The sequence below is a fragment of the Branchiostoma floridae genome, chromosome 13, assembly GCF_000003815.2.
Source record: "Branchiostoma floridae strain S238N-H82 chromosome 13, Bfl_VNyyK, whole genome shotgun sequence".
Classification (NCBI taxonomy): Eukaryota; Metazoa; Chordata; class Leptocardii; order Amphioxiformes; family Branchiostomatidae; genus Branchiostoma; species Branchiostoma floridae.
In genome coordinates, this window is record NC_049991.1 from 11,092,094 (window position 1) to 11,111,564 (window position 19,471).

Here is a 19,471-nt window from a genome sequence, read left to right on the forward strand (position 1 = left end):
CGGTGAAGATGATGATGATGATGATGATGATGAGAAAAAGGTTGACATTTGGACAGTCTAAGAATATTCAATGCTTGTCCACATTAGATGTGTATCTATACATAGGATAATCAAAAGTACAAGTGACCTGAATATGCCAAGGAGGTTCCAAAACTTCACTGATGTTTTTTTTTACAATTTTGGAATGCTCAATAAAATACAATGTCAAAGAGGGACATAAAAATATGCAAATGAATTTAACATTTAGTCATTTTCAACTACAAAGTTCTTTACATGGGTATAACATTCTTGACATTGTGAACAAAGCCAGCTATTTCTGAAGAGGAAATGGTTGGGTCCAATGACATCCCATTTAAGTATGACCACCTAGGAAGAATTTTTCTAATCTCAATGTATGCCAAAACATCTCGCAAATGAAAGTACAGTATATCTATGTCTTTACATCATATGTTGTTTAGATGAGACAGAGTCATTGTATATGTTATATATGTAAAGCTGTCTTGTATCATGGACACATATCATTGTGATTTATGGTACATTTTTGGTGATAAACAATGTTTAAGAAAAAAACTTTCAAAGCAAGAGGGGAAACAGTGGACAATGTGTTGATGGTCTTGATTGGTAAATCTTTAATAAACTAACCTTGATGGTGTGGCTGAATAAGACCTGGAGCTTAGCCAATGTACACACCTTGTAAATAGGCTTCAACAAAATTGCCAAAACAAATTTTATTTGTTTTACTAAGTTGTGCAGACTTAATAAGTAAAGTAAGACTCGTCATAGCATTGTTTTGCTCCATTCCTATGACTATGTGATGTCAACTCAAACTGTTTAAGAATAGACCCAAATTACGCAGTCATGCAAAATGTAAAATGCTAACATCCTTTTAACCTTTGAAACAGCTTATGGATTTATGAACTTATTTATGATCAAGTGGAGTTTGTTACAGTCAACTTGTGGACATGTTAATGGTTATGAAACTACTTGGTATGTTCAATTCCATTCTGATTTATGTCCAAATTTACTGTTTACTTGTTGGAAACTCCCACCCCCATACAGGCACGAGTATGTTCAAAATGGTTTCTTAATCCCTCATTACTCTTCTAAGATTGGAATATTCTGAAAGTATGCATAGTTGAAGGCCTTCCTCGGAGGAAAGTTTGAAGGAGTGTGATTTGCACCACCTGTAGCCACACGACCCCAACTTGAACCATACCATCCCCATGTAACAATGTGTGTCCTGCAAGTTAGTCTGGTGGGAGGTTCCACTGTTTAAAGTCAAGGGAGCTGGGTGGATGTCAATGTGTTCCAGACAGAGGGCATTTACCTCTAACCAACCACAACATGCCTGATTGTGCATACAAATTGGTGGTTAAAGTTTTGTACCCCTTCAAGTTCAAGTTGTCATCAGAACCCCATGCATTTCCCTCCAGATATCAGTAATTTGGATGCCGCGAAAAGTCCTGAAGTTTACATTTATAATTATAGCATAAAGTACGGCAATAATGCTGCAACAGTAAATATGCCAAGGTAGTCAGACAGTCCTTGTATGTCTGAGGATCTGTCCTCTGTGACTTGAATGTAATGAAACATCCCATCAGCAAGGTTAGTGATATGCCAAAACATTTATATAGCCTTGAACCAAGGGTGTTCTGGCCAAGGTGGAGTAGGAACATGTGTCTGACCATGACAGAAAAACAGTCAGTGCCAACACTGTTAGTATTGTTCAGGCAACTTGTCTGTGGAAGTCACCTTAAGACTCACTGAGATGGAACATTCATGTTTGATAAGTTCTTCATCCCAATTCTCAGACTGCTGTGAAGAAGAACAGTGAAAGTGCCTCTTCAGTGGAGTGAATTTTGTTAGGAGGTGTGGTAGTTTGATCCATGGCTGATAAGGCCCACATGTAAATGGACAGAGAAGTGTGTGCTGTGTCTGGAACTCAAATCCCTCAGCTCTGTCTTCATTTGTCCTAATGATTCTGCAGGCCTGATTGGGACCAGATAAGGATCACTTTCTCAAAAACCCAGGCTTAATTGCTGTATGGTCAAGCCACCTATTCAAAAACTTGAGCAACTTTGTGGCAGCTTTCTCCATGCTACTGATTTAGATCATATGTTACATTTTGATATCATCGGATCCGATGGGATTCCAAAATACAGATGCATTTACAATTAACTCGCCCAACTTGAATAACAATGCTAACTACATGTGGTAGAAAAATTACTTCTCAAAGGAACCTCTAATTGAACTAAAGATCATTCTACTTTTGACAGCCTGAATCCAGACACAGGAATTGTTGATCCTGTGCCTAAATTTTCCAGATATGGGAAATCCCAAAGTAGTCTGAACTCTAGCCAGAATGCCTGAAATATAGGAGCAGTGCCCATCAGTTAGATGCCAGAGACTTTCCATACTTCCCAGCTACACCCTCAACACAATTTACCTTCCTGAGTTTTGCATATACACACATGTATAGGATTAACTGTATGTTGGCACTGTTTCAGTTGGTTATTCTGTGCTTTGTGGGTCAAACAACCACAGGGGGTTGTCTGCTGAAGGGTTTTGTTACATTTTGCGAATCACTGAAGTTGTTTTTGCACCAATACAAGTGTCCCTAGTCAATCACCTGAGACTTTTCTTTGTTTTAATGACAACAGAACTCTCATCAAAATGGCTACTCTGTAAAGATCTGACCTGCTGACCCTTCCAGCAATAAAAATGTCTGGACATCAGATATATGGCTCCTTGACCATTGATTACTGGTCTGTCTACTTGAATAAAACTATATATACAAGTAGGTCAAAAGGTTAAGTGGATTGTCTTGTAGACAGGTACAGGTAAAGGGAAACATTTAGGGGTTAAGTCTTCAATTTTGCTATATTCTCAACTATTTTTTTATTGTTGTAAGATGAGTGAACTTATCAGTAGCTGACTTTGTTTTTGTTTTTAGGTAGGCAGGAACCTATTTACCTGTCTCACATTTGAAATTGTTGTGTTTTCAAGCTTGTGAAGGTAAAAATGGGCCTTAAAAACAGATGTTCCTGTTGGTATTTTTAATTCAAAACATGACCCTCAGCTGTGGCAACAACCCTGTTGCAAACCTGGTCATGTTTGGCTTCCAACCCAATCAGAGTCACATTCACTAGTACTCTTTATCAGGAACATCATCATTACATTGTTTCAGGATATTAGTGCATAAAGTAAAAGTAGGTCATCTCAAACACCTTTGCTCAAGGTGGTTATATATCTCTATATGACTTCCTTGCTTTCCTAGTTCCAGTGGATTTGCTGAATCATCTGAATGTCCTTCAGAATGAAACTGAACACTCCATCAGGATTTATTTTATGCCCTGTAGACTGATGTAGCACAAATGGTAGAGACTCTTAACATTTCCAGCTTATCAACATGAGAAAATACGTTCATGATAACATGTGGATGTGCTTTTGAAATTGAACTTCAAATACAAGTTTTGACCTTGACTTTTGATACTTCTGTGGGCACTGACCTTCAGGAAAGTTGTGCAAGACAAAGCACTGCAGGTATCAGCTTGCCTTGGTTGTCAGGGCTGTTTTGTCCCGGAGGGTGGAAAGTCTGGCTCTGATATTCCAACCTTTGATCTTTAGACTTGAGACAAAACCCTGCAGCCTTTTTGTGACACAGCTCACCAATGCTTTCGGATTACAGTATCCAGATTAACATACCTCCCAAAAACTTTCAACCACCGCAGACCTGTGCTAGTCTCCTGGGGTCAACATGGTGTCCAGAAACATAGTCCAAGCGATAAGTCTGGACAAATGAAAGTTTCAAGTCTCGCCTGTCCTATCATAAGTAGTGCCAACCGTCAACGAAATATCTTAACTTAATGAAAGATCTTTAAAAATCTTTACAGGGATGACAAGTAAGAGAGCCAATTAGATGAAATCAAATTAATCATTCTGTGATAAAAGGAGATAGTTGTCAGCCTGACTTCCCCAATGGAAATTAACATTTCCTTGTTTATATCACAGTTGCCTTGGAGATAGAGTTTTAAAAGCTAGGTGCTCAGACCAGTTCTGCTTCTGGTGTCTTCCTAGCATAGTCAGAAGGAAGCTGGAGGTTACTGAGGCTAAAAGCTCTTGATAGAACCAATCCCAAAGTATGGTCGATTAGTGCAGCAGCTATGCTTGTGGTCTCAGAGGTCGATTGCCCAGGGCACCAAAGCCAGGCTGATTTGGCCTTGCAGTCAGGTGGCTAGTGGTGCCTGTGGAGGAGCTGGTTTCCATGGCAGACTGTGATATGGCCTGATTCCTATTAGAACTCCTCAGTCAGCCTACCAGGCTATCCCAGGGAGGAGGCTCTGCAGGAGAGGCTAGTGTACAACATTACCTTCCATGATTGCTTTTGGATCTGCACAGCACGCTCCACATCCTGTCTGCAAGTGTACGGACCAACCTCAGGAAATTAAGATGGCGACACTAAAGGTTATAGAAACAAACTTTGCAAAGTATAACACAACAGACCTCAATACAACCTTATCCTCTCTGGACAAGCTGTCTGCTGCCTGGATGGTAAGTTAGCACTCATTTTTCTATGTTAGTTGGCTATGTGTTGTTATTTTCAGCACATCACAATCTCATCAGTTCTCCTTTGCAAATTGCAGTGAAAGTTTTACCTTCTTCTGGCCTTCTTTGTCCTAAGATCTCTTTCCGATGTCTGTGCTTGCTGGCTTTGTACTCATCTTTTAAAGATTGTCCATGCCATCCTGAGTATTGTGGGCATGGTCTGTAATGTGGAATATCCATTAATATTCAATTGGTATAACACTTGTGCTGCTTCTGAAGATTGATTATTCATCTACAGCTGTTATGTCAACTTAACAGTACATTTGATTCCTGAAGTCATTTAGAGACATTTATACTGTACATGTGGGTCAGCCTTGAAGGGTTATAAATCTTGTAAGGTTTCCTTGCACTAGCGCTTTTCACAGTGTCAAGCTTTTTTTTTCATTTCCGAATGTTTCATATCTATTTTGGGACAACTTTCTTACAGTATACAACTGTATATGTGAGATATGTATATGTGAGATATACAGAGTCATACTTTCAGGTTTTAAATGGTTAGCCAATCAATTAAGCCTATACTTTGATTGATAGCATACTTCAGCCATTTTATGGGTACATTATGACATTGTTGATTTCTTACTGATTTGTCATAACTGTACACATTATTGAAGCAGGTTATGCCATATATTCTTTTCTACAATGTTGTCATTAACTTTTTACCTCATTGTACTAGGTGAGAATGAGAATTCACACTCACAGTATGGTCCAAAGTTCTGCTACATTCCAGTTTCATAAATCATGACTTCATTAGCTGGGTACCAGCTAGGCTTTCTGTGCCATTGCCAGTGAACTTGAGCATCACTGGACTGTGTCATCAGGAGTCTACTGTGACCTGCACATTACTTCTCATTAAGATATCATCTAGGTAGACCACAGGTCTGCACAGACTCATTAGGGCACATGTTTGCTTACAAAGGTCATCAAGTATAATACAGAATAATCATATCATATCAACACTGACCTTATGTTTCAAAATAATTGCAATTAAGGACTAGCCCTGGCCTTGATACATTTTTCTGCTTGTACTATTACATGTCATAAGCAGGCTGGTATTGACCTTAGAGTAAAGACAGCTGTAGAACATTCAATGACGTGAATTAAATCTTTTAGTCTAAAGCTGGTATGATGAGTTAAAATTTTCTTTTCAAGATTATTTCATAGTTAACATGTGATGCTTACAAAGATGCCATAAAAGTTGAGCTGATGATTTATTACAGTGACTAATTTTTTCGCTGATGTGTAGTACAATGACTGGTGCATTGAGCTGATGTGTATTACTATGGCTGGTTTATTGAGCTAATGTGTTTTACTGTGAGTGGTGTATTAAGCTGATTTGCATTACAATGAGTGATTTATGTTTAACTATTGAGCTGATGTGTATTGCTGTGACTAATGTATTAAGCTGATGTGTATTACCATGACTAAGTTATTGAGCTAATGTGTTTTACAATGAGCAATGTATTGAGCTGATGTGTATTGCTGTGACTGGTTTATTGAGTGTTGTCTGTGTGTGTCCAGGTGGAGCGTGAGAAGCAGGACTATGACCGGAAGTGTGGGCAGCTGGAGGCTGAGCTGGTGGACAAGGAGGACACCATCGACAGAGTCACCAAGGAGAAGAAGAAACTTGAGGAGCTCAACCAGGTAGGACTTCTTCTTGATAGGGGATACTTCTTTATTAGCTGGAAAATCCTATGACCTTGATAGAAACATATTCTCAGTTCCATTAATTTTTGCAAAAAGTATTTTTGGCCCTTACCTTTTCTATCACAGCTGGTTTCACATTCAATGACAAAGCTTGAAATTCAAGTTGAATTTAAATGCACAGATTGCCTAAGTGGATCCCTAGGTCATTGGACTCAACCATTTTATTCTTCAGGTTCTACAGCAGGATTAGGAACATCATTGGCTTCTGAAAGTAAATGGAATTAAACACATGTGTTCACATTCCTACTAAAGTGCTAGGTTGGAAGAAATAGGTCATATGGTGATTGGATTTTCATACTTTTTTGAATTCCTGTACATGTTCTGGATTAAGGTAAATTTTTTACTTTATGATCATAGTCTTTGATCATTCAGGTGAACCCAGAGGTTCATAGACAGTTCATCTATTGAAAAGAAAGATAACTTGAAAATAAGTTGCATGCGCAAGTCCACTGGTTGTGCAATGCATACAAGTATACATCATTTAATGTTGCAGTTCTTTCTAGTCTACAGAAAAAGTGTTCCAAAAGAAGATGCCCCAAACTATTCTGCTAGACATGCTTTTGCAAATTTTGTTATCATAGCCCTAATAACATGTAGCTACTGGACCAGGTGCTAGATTTTGGAGATACCATCCAGTAGAGTAAAGAATATGAAATACCTTGCAGCATGTTTTATCCCCCAATCTCTGAGGACATAAATTTTTCTGTCTCTGCAAAGCGGCATCCCTTTGACATGGTAGCTACCCCTTGTACCTCCTGTCCTTCAAGTTTTAATTGGAAAGTCTGTTTTTTCCCATCTGCTAGTCATTTCCCCCTTCCTGTAGTACACTGCAACCTATCTGAGCAAGTGGTCCAGACTCTTCAGATGTACTCCCTGGGGTGAATGAACCACCATTACTAAAGGGACCAACCCTGTGTAGGAAGTAACACTATACATGTGCAGGGCCTGCCCTCAGCTGGACTTTCTAAGCCTTTTCAGTGATCGCACTACAAAAGACTCCCACACTGTAGACTGTGTTATCTCTAGAGAAGGTTGTGTAGTAGCCATTCAGTGGCTGGACTCACCAGAACTGTTAGAGGGTCCTTCTCGAGATCTCAACGTCGTACCAATGGCAGACGATATACTCTTGGAGTTGTTCATTTCAGAGGAGTCATTAATGTGTAAGGTACACTGAGGAGCCATTTGTCATTTCAATTTTTACTTTTAGTTTGGCATAGCTATTACTGTGCATGTTTGTGTGCAGGCAGATATTCTGAGATGTTTTATGTTTATTATTACATTAATCTATTTATCGTTCATGACTGATGCTATGATATATCAACATTGATGTGATATTATTCAACAAGGGATATCTTTTCTTGACTCAAATACTGCATTGCGACTTCTATTTCTTTTTGTTTCCCACTGGTCCTTTCAACTAAATTTTTGCAAGCTCTCTAGAAGTCAAAGTGTCCAAATAAGTATGTTAACATCTGGAAAAATGTACAACCAGTATTGTACATAAACATGTGCTGTTCCTGATGGACAAATTTAGATGTTTTGCTTATCTTAACTGCCTGTGACATTCCAGGACATCATTCTTTATAATCACTGTCCAGCAATCATGCAACTTTAATGAGGCACCACATCAAAGACACAATCGTGTAGACATTTGTAGCCCTGCTAATTACAACATGGATGCCATTTTTGTAAGATTGATGTACATGTGTGGTCATCTCTTTTTCATGCTGTAATATGACTGTTTCAACAGCCATGATGGTGTCAAAAAAGTGGTGAAGATTATGGATAAACTTAACTTTAACTAACCCAACACTAAAATTGATTGGGACTTGCCCAAAAATTTTTGTCCTACTCCGTCAATATATGTTGAAGAAGTGGTGAAGATGATGATTAGAAATTCTTTTCTTTTTTTAACTCAGCAAACCCTGGAAGACTTGCAAGCCGAAGAGGACAAGGTCAACCACCTTAACAAGGTTAAGGTCAAGTTGGAGACCACTCTTGATGAGGTCAGTATCCTTCACCTTTGTACAGCACCTGCATCTATCTTCATAAAGTAGTATAACTGCCTGTGGCATAAATCACCAGGTGTGCAGGCACGTGTGAGAGGCTCGGAACAGAAATTTCTTTGTTAGAACAGACAAAAATGTTACATAATCCGTCCAAAAAATCTGAGCTCAATGACATTAAATTCATAAAAATGTATTGTGGTAGGCTTAAAATGACATTTATATATGAAAATCAACAACATGGGCTCCCATACAAGGAGCCAGACAAAAATTGAAAGCCAGAGACAGACAAACCTGGGCTGCTTCTTGTTATATAATATAGACATGTCTGAATCAGTCCTGTACATCAGACACTAAGCCTTCTTTTAATCATGCTTGAAAGACAATATGCTTGTATGCAGATGGCAACCAGACAGTTCTTGTGTCCTGCCTAGTGATTTTGAACAGTTTGTTTAGAGTGTTGAATTCTAATCTGATATCTAATCTGGAATTTGTATGACTCATGAGTAGGAGTGATCCATATCTGTAATCTTATCGCTCTGTTGAAGAGAGTTATCACAAACTGGTCTGCTGGAAATTTCAACAAGACCCTACAAACAGGTTTCCTTTCACTTTGTGTGAGCCCCTGTGACCTCAATTATGAGTCATATGCCAGCATGCCATGGATTTGATATCTTTCACACAATCTCTTTCTGTGTTATTGTGGAGTAGTCTTTTTGTATTCCTGACAATATTCGTTTGTTGCATGTCATGCACTTCAAAACCTACTTAAAGCTGGAATGTATCAGCAAAATATTTTCACTAAACTTATCCGAGGTTTGACCATGAAAGCAGATACCCAGGCCTGATAGATTAGGTAGAAATGCCAGAGGAGTAGGTCTGCATTTACTGGTAATGTGCGTGGATGGCATTCAGCACCATGGACAGGTCACATTGTGTTGCATCAGATTGCTTCCTTTTCATATCATGTAGATTAACACAGGCTGTCTCATAAATTGAATCCCCGGGCAACTGTGATTGATTGCTATCCTTCAACCTACCCCTGTCAGTTGGAGCCTGAGACATTGGCACCAACTCAAACTTGAAAAGAAGAATTGAAACTAATCCAGGCACGCAAAATACATACTAGACTTGCCAACAACAACACTACTTGCCCAATCTAGATGACAAGGTACAGGTGGAATGAGCAAAGTCTTATACATGTATTCGTAGGAGAATTTTGCAAAAAATTTAAATTACGAAAGCTTGATTGTTAAATCTTTATTATCATGATTAAATCCATATCCAGTCCCTATAGTGTGTACCTTCTCTTTGTGATTAAAGCTGCCAATACAGTATTATTATCATGTTTAGAGTGTTCTTCCTCCAGACCTTGTTTCTTACTGCATACCTGTACCTTACTGTCCTGTAGCTGGAGGATGCCCTGGATGAGGAGAAGAAGATCCGACAGGAGGTGGAGAGGATCAAGAAGAAACTGGAGTCAGACCTGAAGGTTGCTCACGACAAAATCGCTGATGGAGAGAGCAAGAGGAGCCTCCTGGAGGAAGACATCTCCAAGTACGTTACAGAGTTTATAGGAGTGGACCTTTTCCTTGCAAATAGGACATTAGTGCCACAGATTTGTAATACTTTGAAAAGTCCAAAAAATCCGGTCTATGTGGAGATGTACCTTGACTTACAGTGAAAACTGTCCTGTTCAATCTAAACTGGAATTGGAATAAGTTGTGAACAGGAATGATTTCACCTACTTTGTGTCAAATCACATGCTAATGTACAGAGACAACAATACCCAAAAGTGTCACAACAATGAGGTAGGGTTAGGGTAAAACTAGGGTACAGTTGTCCATGCTTGGAGGACTCCAACAGTCAGTGACATCCATGCTGTCATCTGTGCCAACAGCTTCCTTGACCATTTCCAACTCAGTGGATCAAATTGATACTACAACTCCCCTGCCACTCCTAAAGAAGATGAAAACTTTAAGTGTTGAAAATCAAAGCTTAAGGACCATTGTCTATGTGCTAAAACAGCATCTTCTCTCTGGCAGTGAAACTGAGCTCTTTCCCCAGATTAACCTGATTTTATCAGCTGCAGTGCTGCTTTGATTATCCAATAAAACTTGATGAGAGTAATTGCAGACATTTGTGCCCACATCAGGTACTCTTCAATCTGTGGGCTTCCAAAAAGGTCAGGGTTTCCTCTTGTACTAATGGGTAACATTTGTGGTCCCTAGCTTTGATCATGACTGTCTCATAAAAATTAAAGACTCCTTTATATAGTATCAGGGCATCAACAGGCCTGAGGTTTGATTTTTCTATGGTGAAACTTAGCTCTTTGTCGAAAAGATTTGTTGCTTTGGACACCAGTCTGCCAATTGGTGTACTGACTTTTGTTTCTACTTTATATGTACCATCAGAAATCCTGCTGTACTATGAAGCTAAATCTAGAACCATTCTGTAACTAGCAGTCCTTGTTCACTTCTCTCAGAGCCAATTATAGAAAACAGACTTCAAAGCCAAAGAAATCCAGTCCTGGTGTTTTTGCTATAGCCTTGTGTACACATGGAAGCCCTGTGATGGAGCCATGTTGGAAGTAAGGTGACCTCTGTTTCTGTCTGCCTCCCAGTTGTTACAAGCCATGCAACCTTGTAGGATTAAGGGATTAAAAGATTACTCACATATATCAACAGTTTTGCATTTGGCAGTGATAAAGTGCGCTAAGGTCCAGACAGGTCAAGTTCAAGACGGATCAGGGATGTAGTTTTTAAGGCCCTTAAGAAGTCGTGCTGTGCCTTGAGGAGTCCCACTGTGATTGTGGTCTGTATGGCTGCTTGGGTTTTAAAAGGTTCCAGCTTTTATTGGCAAAGAACAACGTGAATGGGAGTGTGCTTGTGGAGAATGTGTTAGAAAACCATTGGATTGTTTTTAAACTATAAGAAGGAATGCAATTGTTATATAGCTTTATTTATTACCAGCTTTTTCTGATTTAGCCATACATACTAAATCTTATTGAAGGCAAAGATGCGCATAAATCAGCAACAGTTAAGTTCACACTGGCTGGCCTAATTGTATGATACCTCAGTGCATTAAAAAGACAAATTTGGGTGGAATTAGAACATGTAAAAATGAGTTTAAGTATGATGAGGTCCTCATTTGCATAAATTATCTCAGTTGATCATCTCCTCCCCCAAATAGCACAAATTGTTCAAAGTATGAACATATTATCTGTAGCAAAGAAGGCTATAGCATTTCCTTATTAACTATGTACACGTGACCCTGATTTGCATGATTTATAATGTATGTCTAATAATGTTCAGCTGTAGTTATTTTCATAATGCCTCAAGTATGAAATTCCCATCATTTACCACTATGGTAAACTACCGTATTTTCTCTTTGATTATGCAAGTAGGGTCTCAAATTGCATAATTGATATCTGTAGACATTCCTCTCTTTCTCATTTACATATGTGCCAAGTTTTAGAGTCCTATCATAGAATGTAGTGGATTTATAAACTTTCCCATTAATCATTTCAAATTATCTGCTGATTTGCCTAATTAGTATCTTATTATGTTTGTCATCACTTAATAGGCTATCTACATACCAAAAACCATGATATATGTATAGTATGTTCCTTGAGATGCAAGTGATCACTGGAACCTAGTGGCTAGTTCAATGATGAAAGTTTTAGTACCTTACCAAAACAAGGTTCATCCACGTCCCTAGTCATGTTTCCTTTGTAGTTGTGTTTGTGTTTTTAACCCTCTCTATCAGATGGAATGTATCAATGCTTCCGCCAGTGTGTGTTAGCAGGAAACTAGACAATCTTGTACTGACAGTTAACACTGTCCAGGAAACCATTCTTCTTAGTTATCTAAATCTTGTATTTCTATGTATTTGCAGAGGTAACATTTGAGCAGTTACATATACTTTCTCATGTGTAGCAACTGTATTTTGCTTTTACCTAGTAAATATTCCCTCAGCTAACCAGGCATACATTGAGCATGAGAGTTGATATCTTACACTGTCTGTTTGATTCACTTGTCAAGTTGTAACTATGATTAATTTGATAAATGTTACCCTTCTGACACAGACATATTATCCAAACATCATTCATACACTCTACTGTTGTGTCAAATAACTAGGATATGCTGTTGTTACACCTGTGATAGCAAACAGCATGATATGTTATCTATGATTGAAGATCACTATTTACTACATGGCCTGATCAAATATGGGTCAAAGTCTGTACAAAAATGTAAGAGTCCCGTACCAGTTGTTAAAGTATGTCCATAATTATTCTTACAGGTGGCAAAATATCTGAGCAATGACCTGGTCCCTCAAAGTTAACCTCTGGTGAAGATACTCCTACAACAGTAAAAGCCATAAAGTGAAGGACGGAATAAAGCAGCCAGAGGGCTACCCTGCTGCTAATTAGGAACACTGTGAAGATAAGATAGGATGTGAAATGTCTTAGAAACCACCCAACTTCTTGTAAGATCATTATCTCCACTTCAGAAGTAAAGTTAAGAACTGCTAGAAGTGCTGATAATTCCTTTGTGTGTGTACTGTGCAGACTCTGAGGTTTCTGGGAAACCTCTGCCCACACAGATAGAATCTGAATCTGAGTGAGATGTTTTGTCAAGTACCTCTTTGCAGCAAACTTACTTTCAAGTGAAAAGCTGTTCCAGATTGTTTAAAAAAAGAACAGAACTACAGAGAGATATTACCTCTATTTTCATGAAGGTAAATGTAAACATGCACAAAATGTTTTCCTAGCTTTTCATACCAAGAAGTCTTTAGATGTTAAATTTTCAGTTCTTGATATATTTCTTGTTCCCTTTGAAGACTGCAATGTAGGTGTCTCTCTCATCATCCCTGCCCCAGCCCTGACCTAACATTCCCTCCTCCTCAAACCATAGCCACTAAGCCAGACCAACCAGTGAGAGGTCACCTCGCAAAAATCTTTACAAGAGAGCCCATCAACTAGATGATGACTTCTCCATGCCATGAAAGATGTCAGAACCTGTACCTGAGTTTAAAGCGTGTTTCCTCAGAAAGAAAACAGAGCTGTGTGCTTCAGGCAAGCTGGTTAGGATTGGCCTCATTTGTGGATTGAATTATAGTAGGACAATAAGAAAAATGTATTAGAGATGGAACCTTATAACAGCTAGTGATGTATACGTGTCTGTTTGGGCAAAGTTGCCCAGTGACCTATTTGACCCTATAAAATCAAAACCAGAGGAATAACCCAAGGTCTGCTGTATGGACTTTGATATGCACTAATCCAAACATAGTGTACATGACAGGCCAAAATTTTGAGGAACGTTTGATATGATAGCCTCTGCATGTTGTGTAAGATGAAAGTTGTGTAAGATGTTAAAACTGTGGAATGCACTAAGATAGCCTATCTGTCTTCATCAGCTGAAAGCCACAGGATTGTCAAGGATAAGCTAAAACTAGCAAACATACAGGTTTTATCTGTATGTGGCCTTTATCATCTGCATGGTAAATTGTTAAGATACCAAACCATGCTACTTTATTCTTACACAGTATTTAGATGAGTCCCCATGCTTGAATTCAAAAATTTTGACAGAATGTGCATGTAACTATATATGACTCAAGCAAACTTTTCTGCTTTTTGCCAAGACTTAATTTAAAGCAATTTTACTGATTGGAAAGTGTTCACACCAAAAGTAGACAGCTGTGGTGTAGTTGGGGGGAAAATGGAACAGGTAGTCCAACTTGACATATTTTCTTCTGCCCCATGAAATAAATTCTGTGGTGGCTTAAAGTTAATCAAGAAAAGGAGAGGACCTTAAACATAATCGTGTGGTAAAGTGTTGACTGTACCCTGCTGAGTGTCACTCCCAGTTACCAAAACTTTTGTAACCAAACTTGGCTCAAACCAGAACTCAGACTCGTAGAAGAGAGTAACTGGCTTCTCTGGAAGTGTTATGGGTCATCTCTTTTACTTGGAAGGCATTCTGCTAAGATCATAAGTCATACCCAAGGAGGATTAACAACAGTCTGGACCTCATTATGAGCTTGCAAAGAGTTATAGCTCAGGAGTGTTAGCCAATTGTCCAGTTTTCCTCATGCATTCAGGCTATTTAGAAAGATTAGCCTTGTTATGAAGACAGACTCCTACTGTGTCAGTAGATCTGCCTAACTCCACACTGCAGTTGTTGATCCTACTAGTGAAGACAAAGATCATCTGTAGCAGCAAAAAAATGGTCGTCAGTGCTGTGATAGTTGTATTACATCAAGTATTTATAACATATAAAATGCATTTCATGCTATGTGGACCATATGATTGATCTGGGAAATGAGAACAGTCCGATAGAGGAAAACATAAAGAGATGCATCCCAAGTGCTCGTAATCAATCCAAGCCTATCTAGATCAGCGCTGATTTACACTGCATTATTTATTACACAGGAAGGAGACTGCAATCCACGTGCTGGAGGCCAAGTTTGAAGACAGCCAGAGCATGGTTGGCACCCTTCAGAGACGCATCAAGGATCTACAGGTATGTGCCCCACATGGTGATGGAGATGGGTTGGAATGCAGGGGATGCAGGGTAGGGGATGGAAGGGTAATCCTCTGGCGGTTACCATGAAGATATATCTGAGAAGTCCTTCCTCCGTGTGTATACATTATCGTGGAATGTGCTGAGTTGAGGTTAGATGTTTGGGATTCTCAGAGGAAGAAAAAAGGACTTTCATGCATGTTTGTTGTTACCTTCAACTTTTGAATGACCTCTGCAAAATGTCTTTAAATACACATGTAACAGCTGTGAGTGAAAGTTTTACAAACATTTTTTTGGCATCGTATTATCTCTAAAAGTCAGTTTGTACACGTGATAATTAATGTTTTCATAATTATAAGTGGAGTGGCTTTTATATGTATCAAATTCTACTTAAGAACTTTTGCACAATATTACCTATTGCTCTGCAGCACCCTATCAGCTTGCAGCTCTTACGTCATTGTATGTTGTTTAAATTCTGGCTCTCTATTGATATCGTACTATTTGTGAAAAGAGCAAAGATTGCTAAATATTGAGCTGACCGACACCTGACGTACCTATCATCTAGCATTACAGCACAACAGGGATGTTATAAAGTTTAAGGTGTGGACATGTTTATGGTTGTTTAGTTTTTTTTTAGAAAAGCTATACTTAGGCATGAATGAGACTATCAAAGCTACAGTAATCTTGAATTGTTGGTATAAGGAAAGAAGGGGTGGTGTAGTGAACTAAACACCTACACACTGATTGTTTTTTCATTGGGTATGACCTGATTAATAATGCAGGCCCCTCCTGTTGCAAATCATCTTTAAAGCTGAAGGAGGTTTTCTGTACACCGTTCAATCATTTCTATGTTTTCAGAGCCTACAAAGTTTGTGTACGTTGGAAACCTCCCCTGCGCATGCACACCTTTTTGTCTTTGCTGGCCGGTGCTTATGCATACACAGGCACTCTTAGCATGTCAGCGCCCCAACACAGGAGCTGTTAAACACACACTAAAAGAGTGGGCAGGAGAGTGTGGATGGAAAACACTGTCAGATAATAGGGTTTAGTTGCTATGGTAACGACATGGGTCGGTGAGAATTGGGGAGGTAACGGGGCAGCTTGAACAGAACAGGTGTGACAGGGGAGCGTGGAAGTCTGGAAGGTGCCGGGAGTTCTCGCTTCGCCATGGACAACAAGGAGACCACAGATTACCTGTTTGTATGTATGTTATATTTGTTGCCGTTCGTGGTGTGTGCAGGATCGGTTTACTCCTGTGTTTGGGAAGCGAAGTGTCAGCTATTTTTCGTGATTTGCTCATATTTGCATAAGGCCGGTGTGTTGCTGCAATGCATGACCCCGTTGGTTTCCTGTTCAAGTTTTATCCCTGTTGATGGTTGTTGCCCATTTGGTTCCCACAGACTTTACAGTGCTTTGGCAATCTGATAGTGGTTATACAAGCAAATTGAAATCGTTTGTTTCCTTTTCTCTGTCTTGGAAGTTGTTTTTTTACAGGTGGCATGCATGACACAGTATATTTTCTTGAATAGGAGACACACCCACACCTCAGTGTGTATGCATCCACCGGCCATAAGACAAGACAATGGTGGCCTTCTGGCTACCTGCATGGGCTATCGTATCACACCATGTCTGCTATATATATAGCCTGTTCTGGAAGCAGAGGTTGGCTGAACCATTTAAATCTCTGGCATTTTTTCGCTCTGACGTTGTCCCACCCCTGTATAGAGGCCTATTGTTTCGGAAGAGACGCTGACTGTCTCCGTGTGACATGAGAAGCCCAACGCTCATCTTCCTGCTGACACGGACATGCCTTGGTTGGTAGAGCTGAATGGGATTTACAGTGCTTGCAAAGCAGGCCAGAGTAAAAAGGGCCGCTTATAATATTACCACATCAGGCTTTGCACAATCCTCACTTACCCGCCCATAAACAGGTAACTTGAGAGAGAGAGGACAGGTAATTCTAGAAAAACTTGATGACAAGATAATGTGGAATGCCATATTACCACTTCCAGCTTAATATTTATGATTTTGAAGCTCTGTTCCTTACTGCCACCTGAACATTCTGTGTCAGAAAGATGACAGAAATTACAAGCATGCATGTGTAGAGTTTACATACAAAAACCTGTCCTTGTTAGAGCATTCGGCTATGTCTACTGGCGCACATCTCCTTATTTGGAGAACATGGAGACTTGCCTTACGTATTCCTGCGTTTATCCTTTACCAGGAAACGCATCAACAGACAGCTCAAGTTCTCGAATGATGTCAAACACGGCATTCTTGTTGTTTGACGAGGGAGGGAGACTGTGCAACTCTTTGAAGGCTACATACTTCCATGTGGAAAGTTCATGACTTTCGTTACTAATGGTTGAATTTTCAGATTGCCACATCCTGGCCTACTGCTGCTTATGTACAGATTCCCTGTTGATTTCATTTGCTTGGCATATTTCCTGTAATCAGTGGCAAAGGAAGTCATGAACAAGGGTTGCTCCCTACCTGAGAAAGAGTGAATGGGCAACCCAGGGTCACAAATTGATGTAATCTGTTGTGAAAGGCTACTTGTTCCTTAGAACCTGTACAGAGCTTGACTTGAGGGTGTAGTTGTAATAGTATACCTCTGAATACCTACCTCTGAATAGTATACCTGGAACAGTCTAGCCATTTCTTCGCACACAAGCATTATCCTAAGTTCAAACAGATAGGATGACAAGCATGTGACTGCACGTCAATGCCAAAGCAAAGTCTCTGTCAAATTCTCTTTTCATGCAGCTGGCCCTGGCAGTTGAATGACTGATCAACAGAAGTTGTATATTCTGTTAATAGAACAAGACTGTAGACGTGACAGGTTGTTCCCATCAGAAGGCAAACTGCCCTAGAAGAGACATCCTCCCCTGTTCCCTCTGGGGTGTTGCCTGTTTGATTCATCATACATGTTTATGTCACTACTAGACTCCCTGTTAGTTATCATGTTCCAGGCAGCTGACCCTCTCCCTATCCTCCAGCCTATTTATTTGCCTTTCCCTTGCCTAATTACCTCTTCATCAGATATACAGTCACTCCCCATTTCTGTTATTACAGACTTGGGTCAGTTTTGAAGATTTCCCAGGCACTTCATCTTAGCATTACATGTCAATGTTTGGCCACAGCTATTATCCAAACTAGGACAGTCTTGCTCTGATCTTTTCCTTGATCAACAGGTGTCAATCATATCATACCTGTTGCTGATCAGTCCTTCTACTGATTCCAAAAGATAACTCAATCCAGTTTGTTTATTCGTAATCATAAACACACACTTCTGCAGTCACACCTTCACTGTTCTGAGGCATATAACTCTTCTGGACTGTGACAAGTGTGTAGCCCTGAGTCATGTTTACTGTTCACTTCCTGCAGCATGTGGCGTGTAATTTATGGAATCTTAACCATGTGGGAGAATTGTTCAAACCTATATAACTCCATTCATTTGTGATTATAAGTAATTTCGTCACTCCTGTTTTCTCGGCTGGTGGACATATGTCTACAGTAAGCAGTCCCATCTTCCCTTCCATAGTAGTCAAAGCTGGGTACCCAGAGGAACTACCCTCTGCTGAGTGTTTACTAATGTTTGGCCTAAAGTAAACTGTCTGGGTGATGTCTGCTGGCCAGCACTAGGAACCTTTCCAACCAGTTGTGTGAGTTGTTGAAGACTAGAAGAGGAATGCAGGAGGATCTCTGGACATGTAGGTGGTTCCTAGGACACTATTAACTTAACCCAGATACAACAAGGTGTGAAGAAAGTCGTAGCTTTTGGCCCAAGACAAATGTGTGACACTTCAGTCAGCTGGTTCATGATCTGCACATAAGTTCACAACTATCAATTGGATTGGGCAGTTTTAGCCCATGTATTCTTCAAGAGTTAGTTTCCCAAACAGGACAGAAAAGTAAGAAATATTTGATAGAAAAAGTTTTAAAGGCCACACATGTACCACTTTGTTGGGAGGAGCTGAACTGAGTGAACAGGTTGCATTGTTGAAGAACTGGTTGCATTGTTGACGCGACTGAATATCATACCTCTCATATCAAAGTTATGGCAGTCAGTATTTTGTATTGAGGGTAAAAGATGGCTGTGCTCTAGCCACAGCATTTTTGTGGTAGGTTGACCTTGTCCGGGACTGGATCATACAGAGCCAAGGGGCATGGCAGGGTTTGCTTATGTTTATAGTGCTAGAAAAACAGTCAAGTATTCAAGGTGACCCTAAATGTTTATAAGAGGTTTTGACTACAAGCAGTTTGGATGACCTTCACTTTGAAATGACCTTCACAACAGATGATTGGGACTGTCAGTCACACCTACATTAGCCATGCTTAACTTTCCTGTGGAATGTATTTTTAGCCTGACTCTATATTTTGCACCTCAGTATCGTCATTTCCTGTATGTCTTGTGTTTGCCAACCGCATATCAAGTGTAGTTTCAGTCTACAGTGCTTTATGTAGCAGTGTAATTTCCAAATTCAAGTACCCACAAATAGACTGACCCAATCTGATAATTCTTATCACTTTGTCGCGGATATAATTTTTGCCTTCATATAGAGATAGGATTTGTCATGCCCTGTTCTTTCAGCAATTTTGAGACGGAAGGAGAGAAAGATATAGCTTTAG

General features: G+C 39.6%; 1 protein-coding gene across 3 annotated transcripts in view; it reads left to right on the forward strand.

Moving 5' to 3' along the window:
* The window catches only part of LOC118428943 (myosin-16-like), an 80,773-nt gene that overhangs the window by 40,183 nt on the left and 21,119 nt on the right, over window positions 1–19,471 (forward strand). For all 3 annotated transcript variants that reach the window (XM_035839246.1, XM_035839244.1, XM_035839245.1), the window contains 4 exons: window positions 6,124–6,246; window positions 8,229–8,315; window positions 9,727–9,872; window positions 14,749–14,839. In XM_035839246.1, the coding sequence (XP_035695139.1) occupies window positions 6,124–6,246; window positions 8,229–8,315; window positions 9,727–9,872; window positions 14,749–14,839 (447 nt within the window). The remainder of the gene's footprint in view (window positions 1–6,123; window positions 6,247–8,228; window positions 8,316–9,726; window positions 9,873–14,748; window positions 14,840–19,471) is intronic.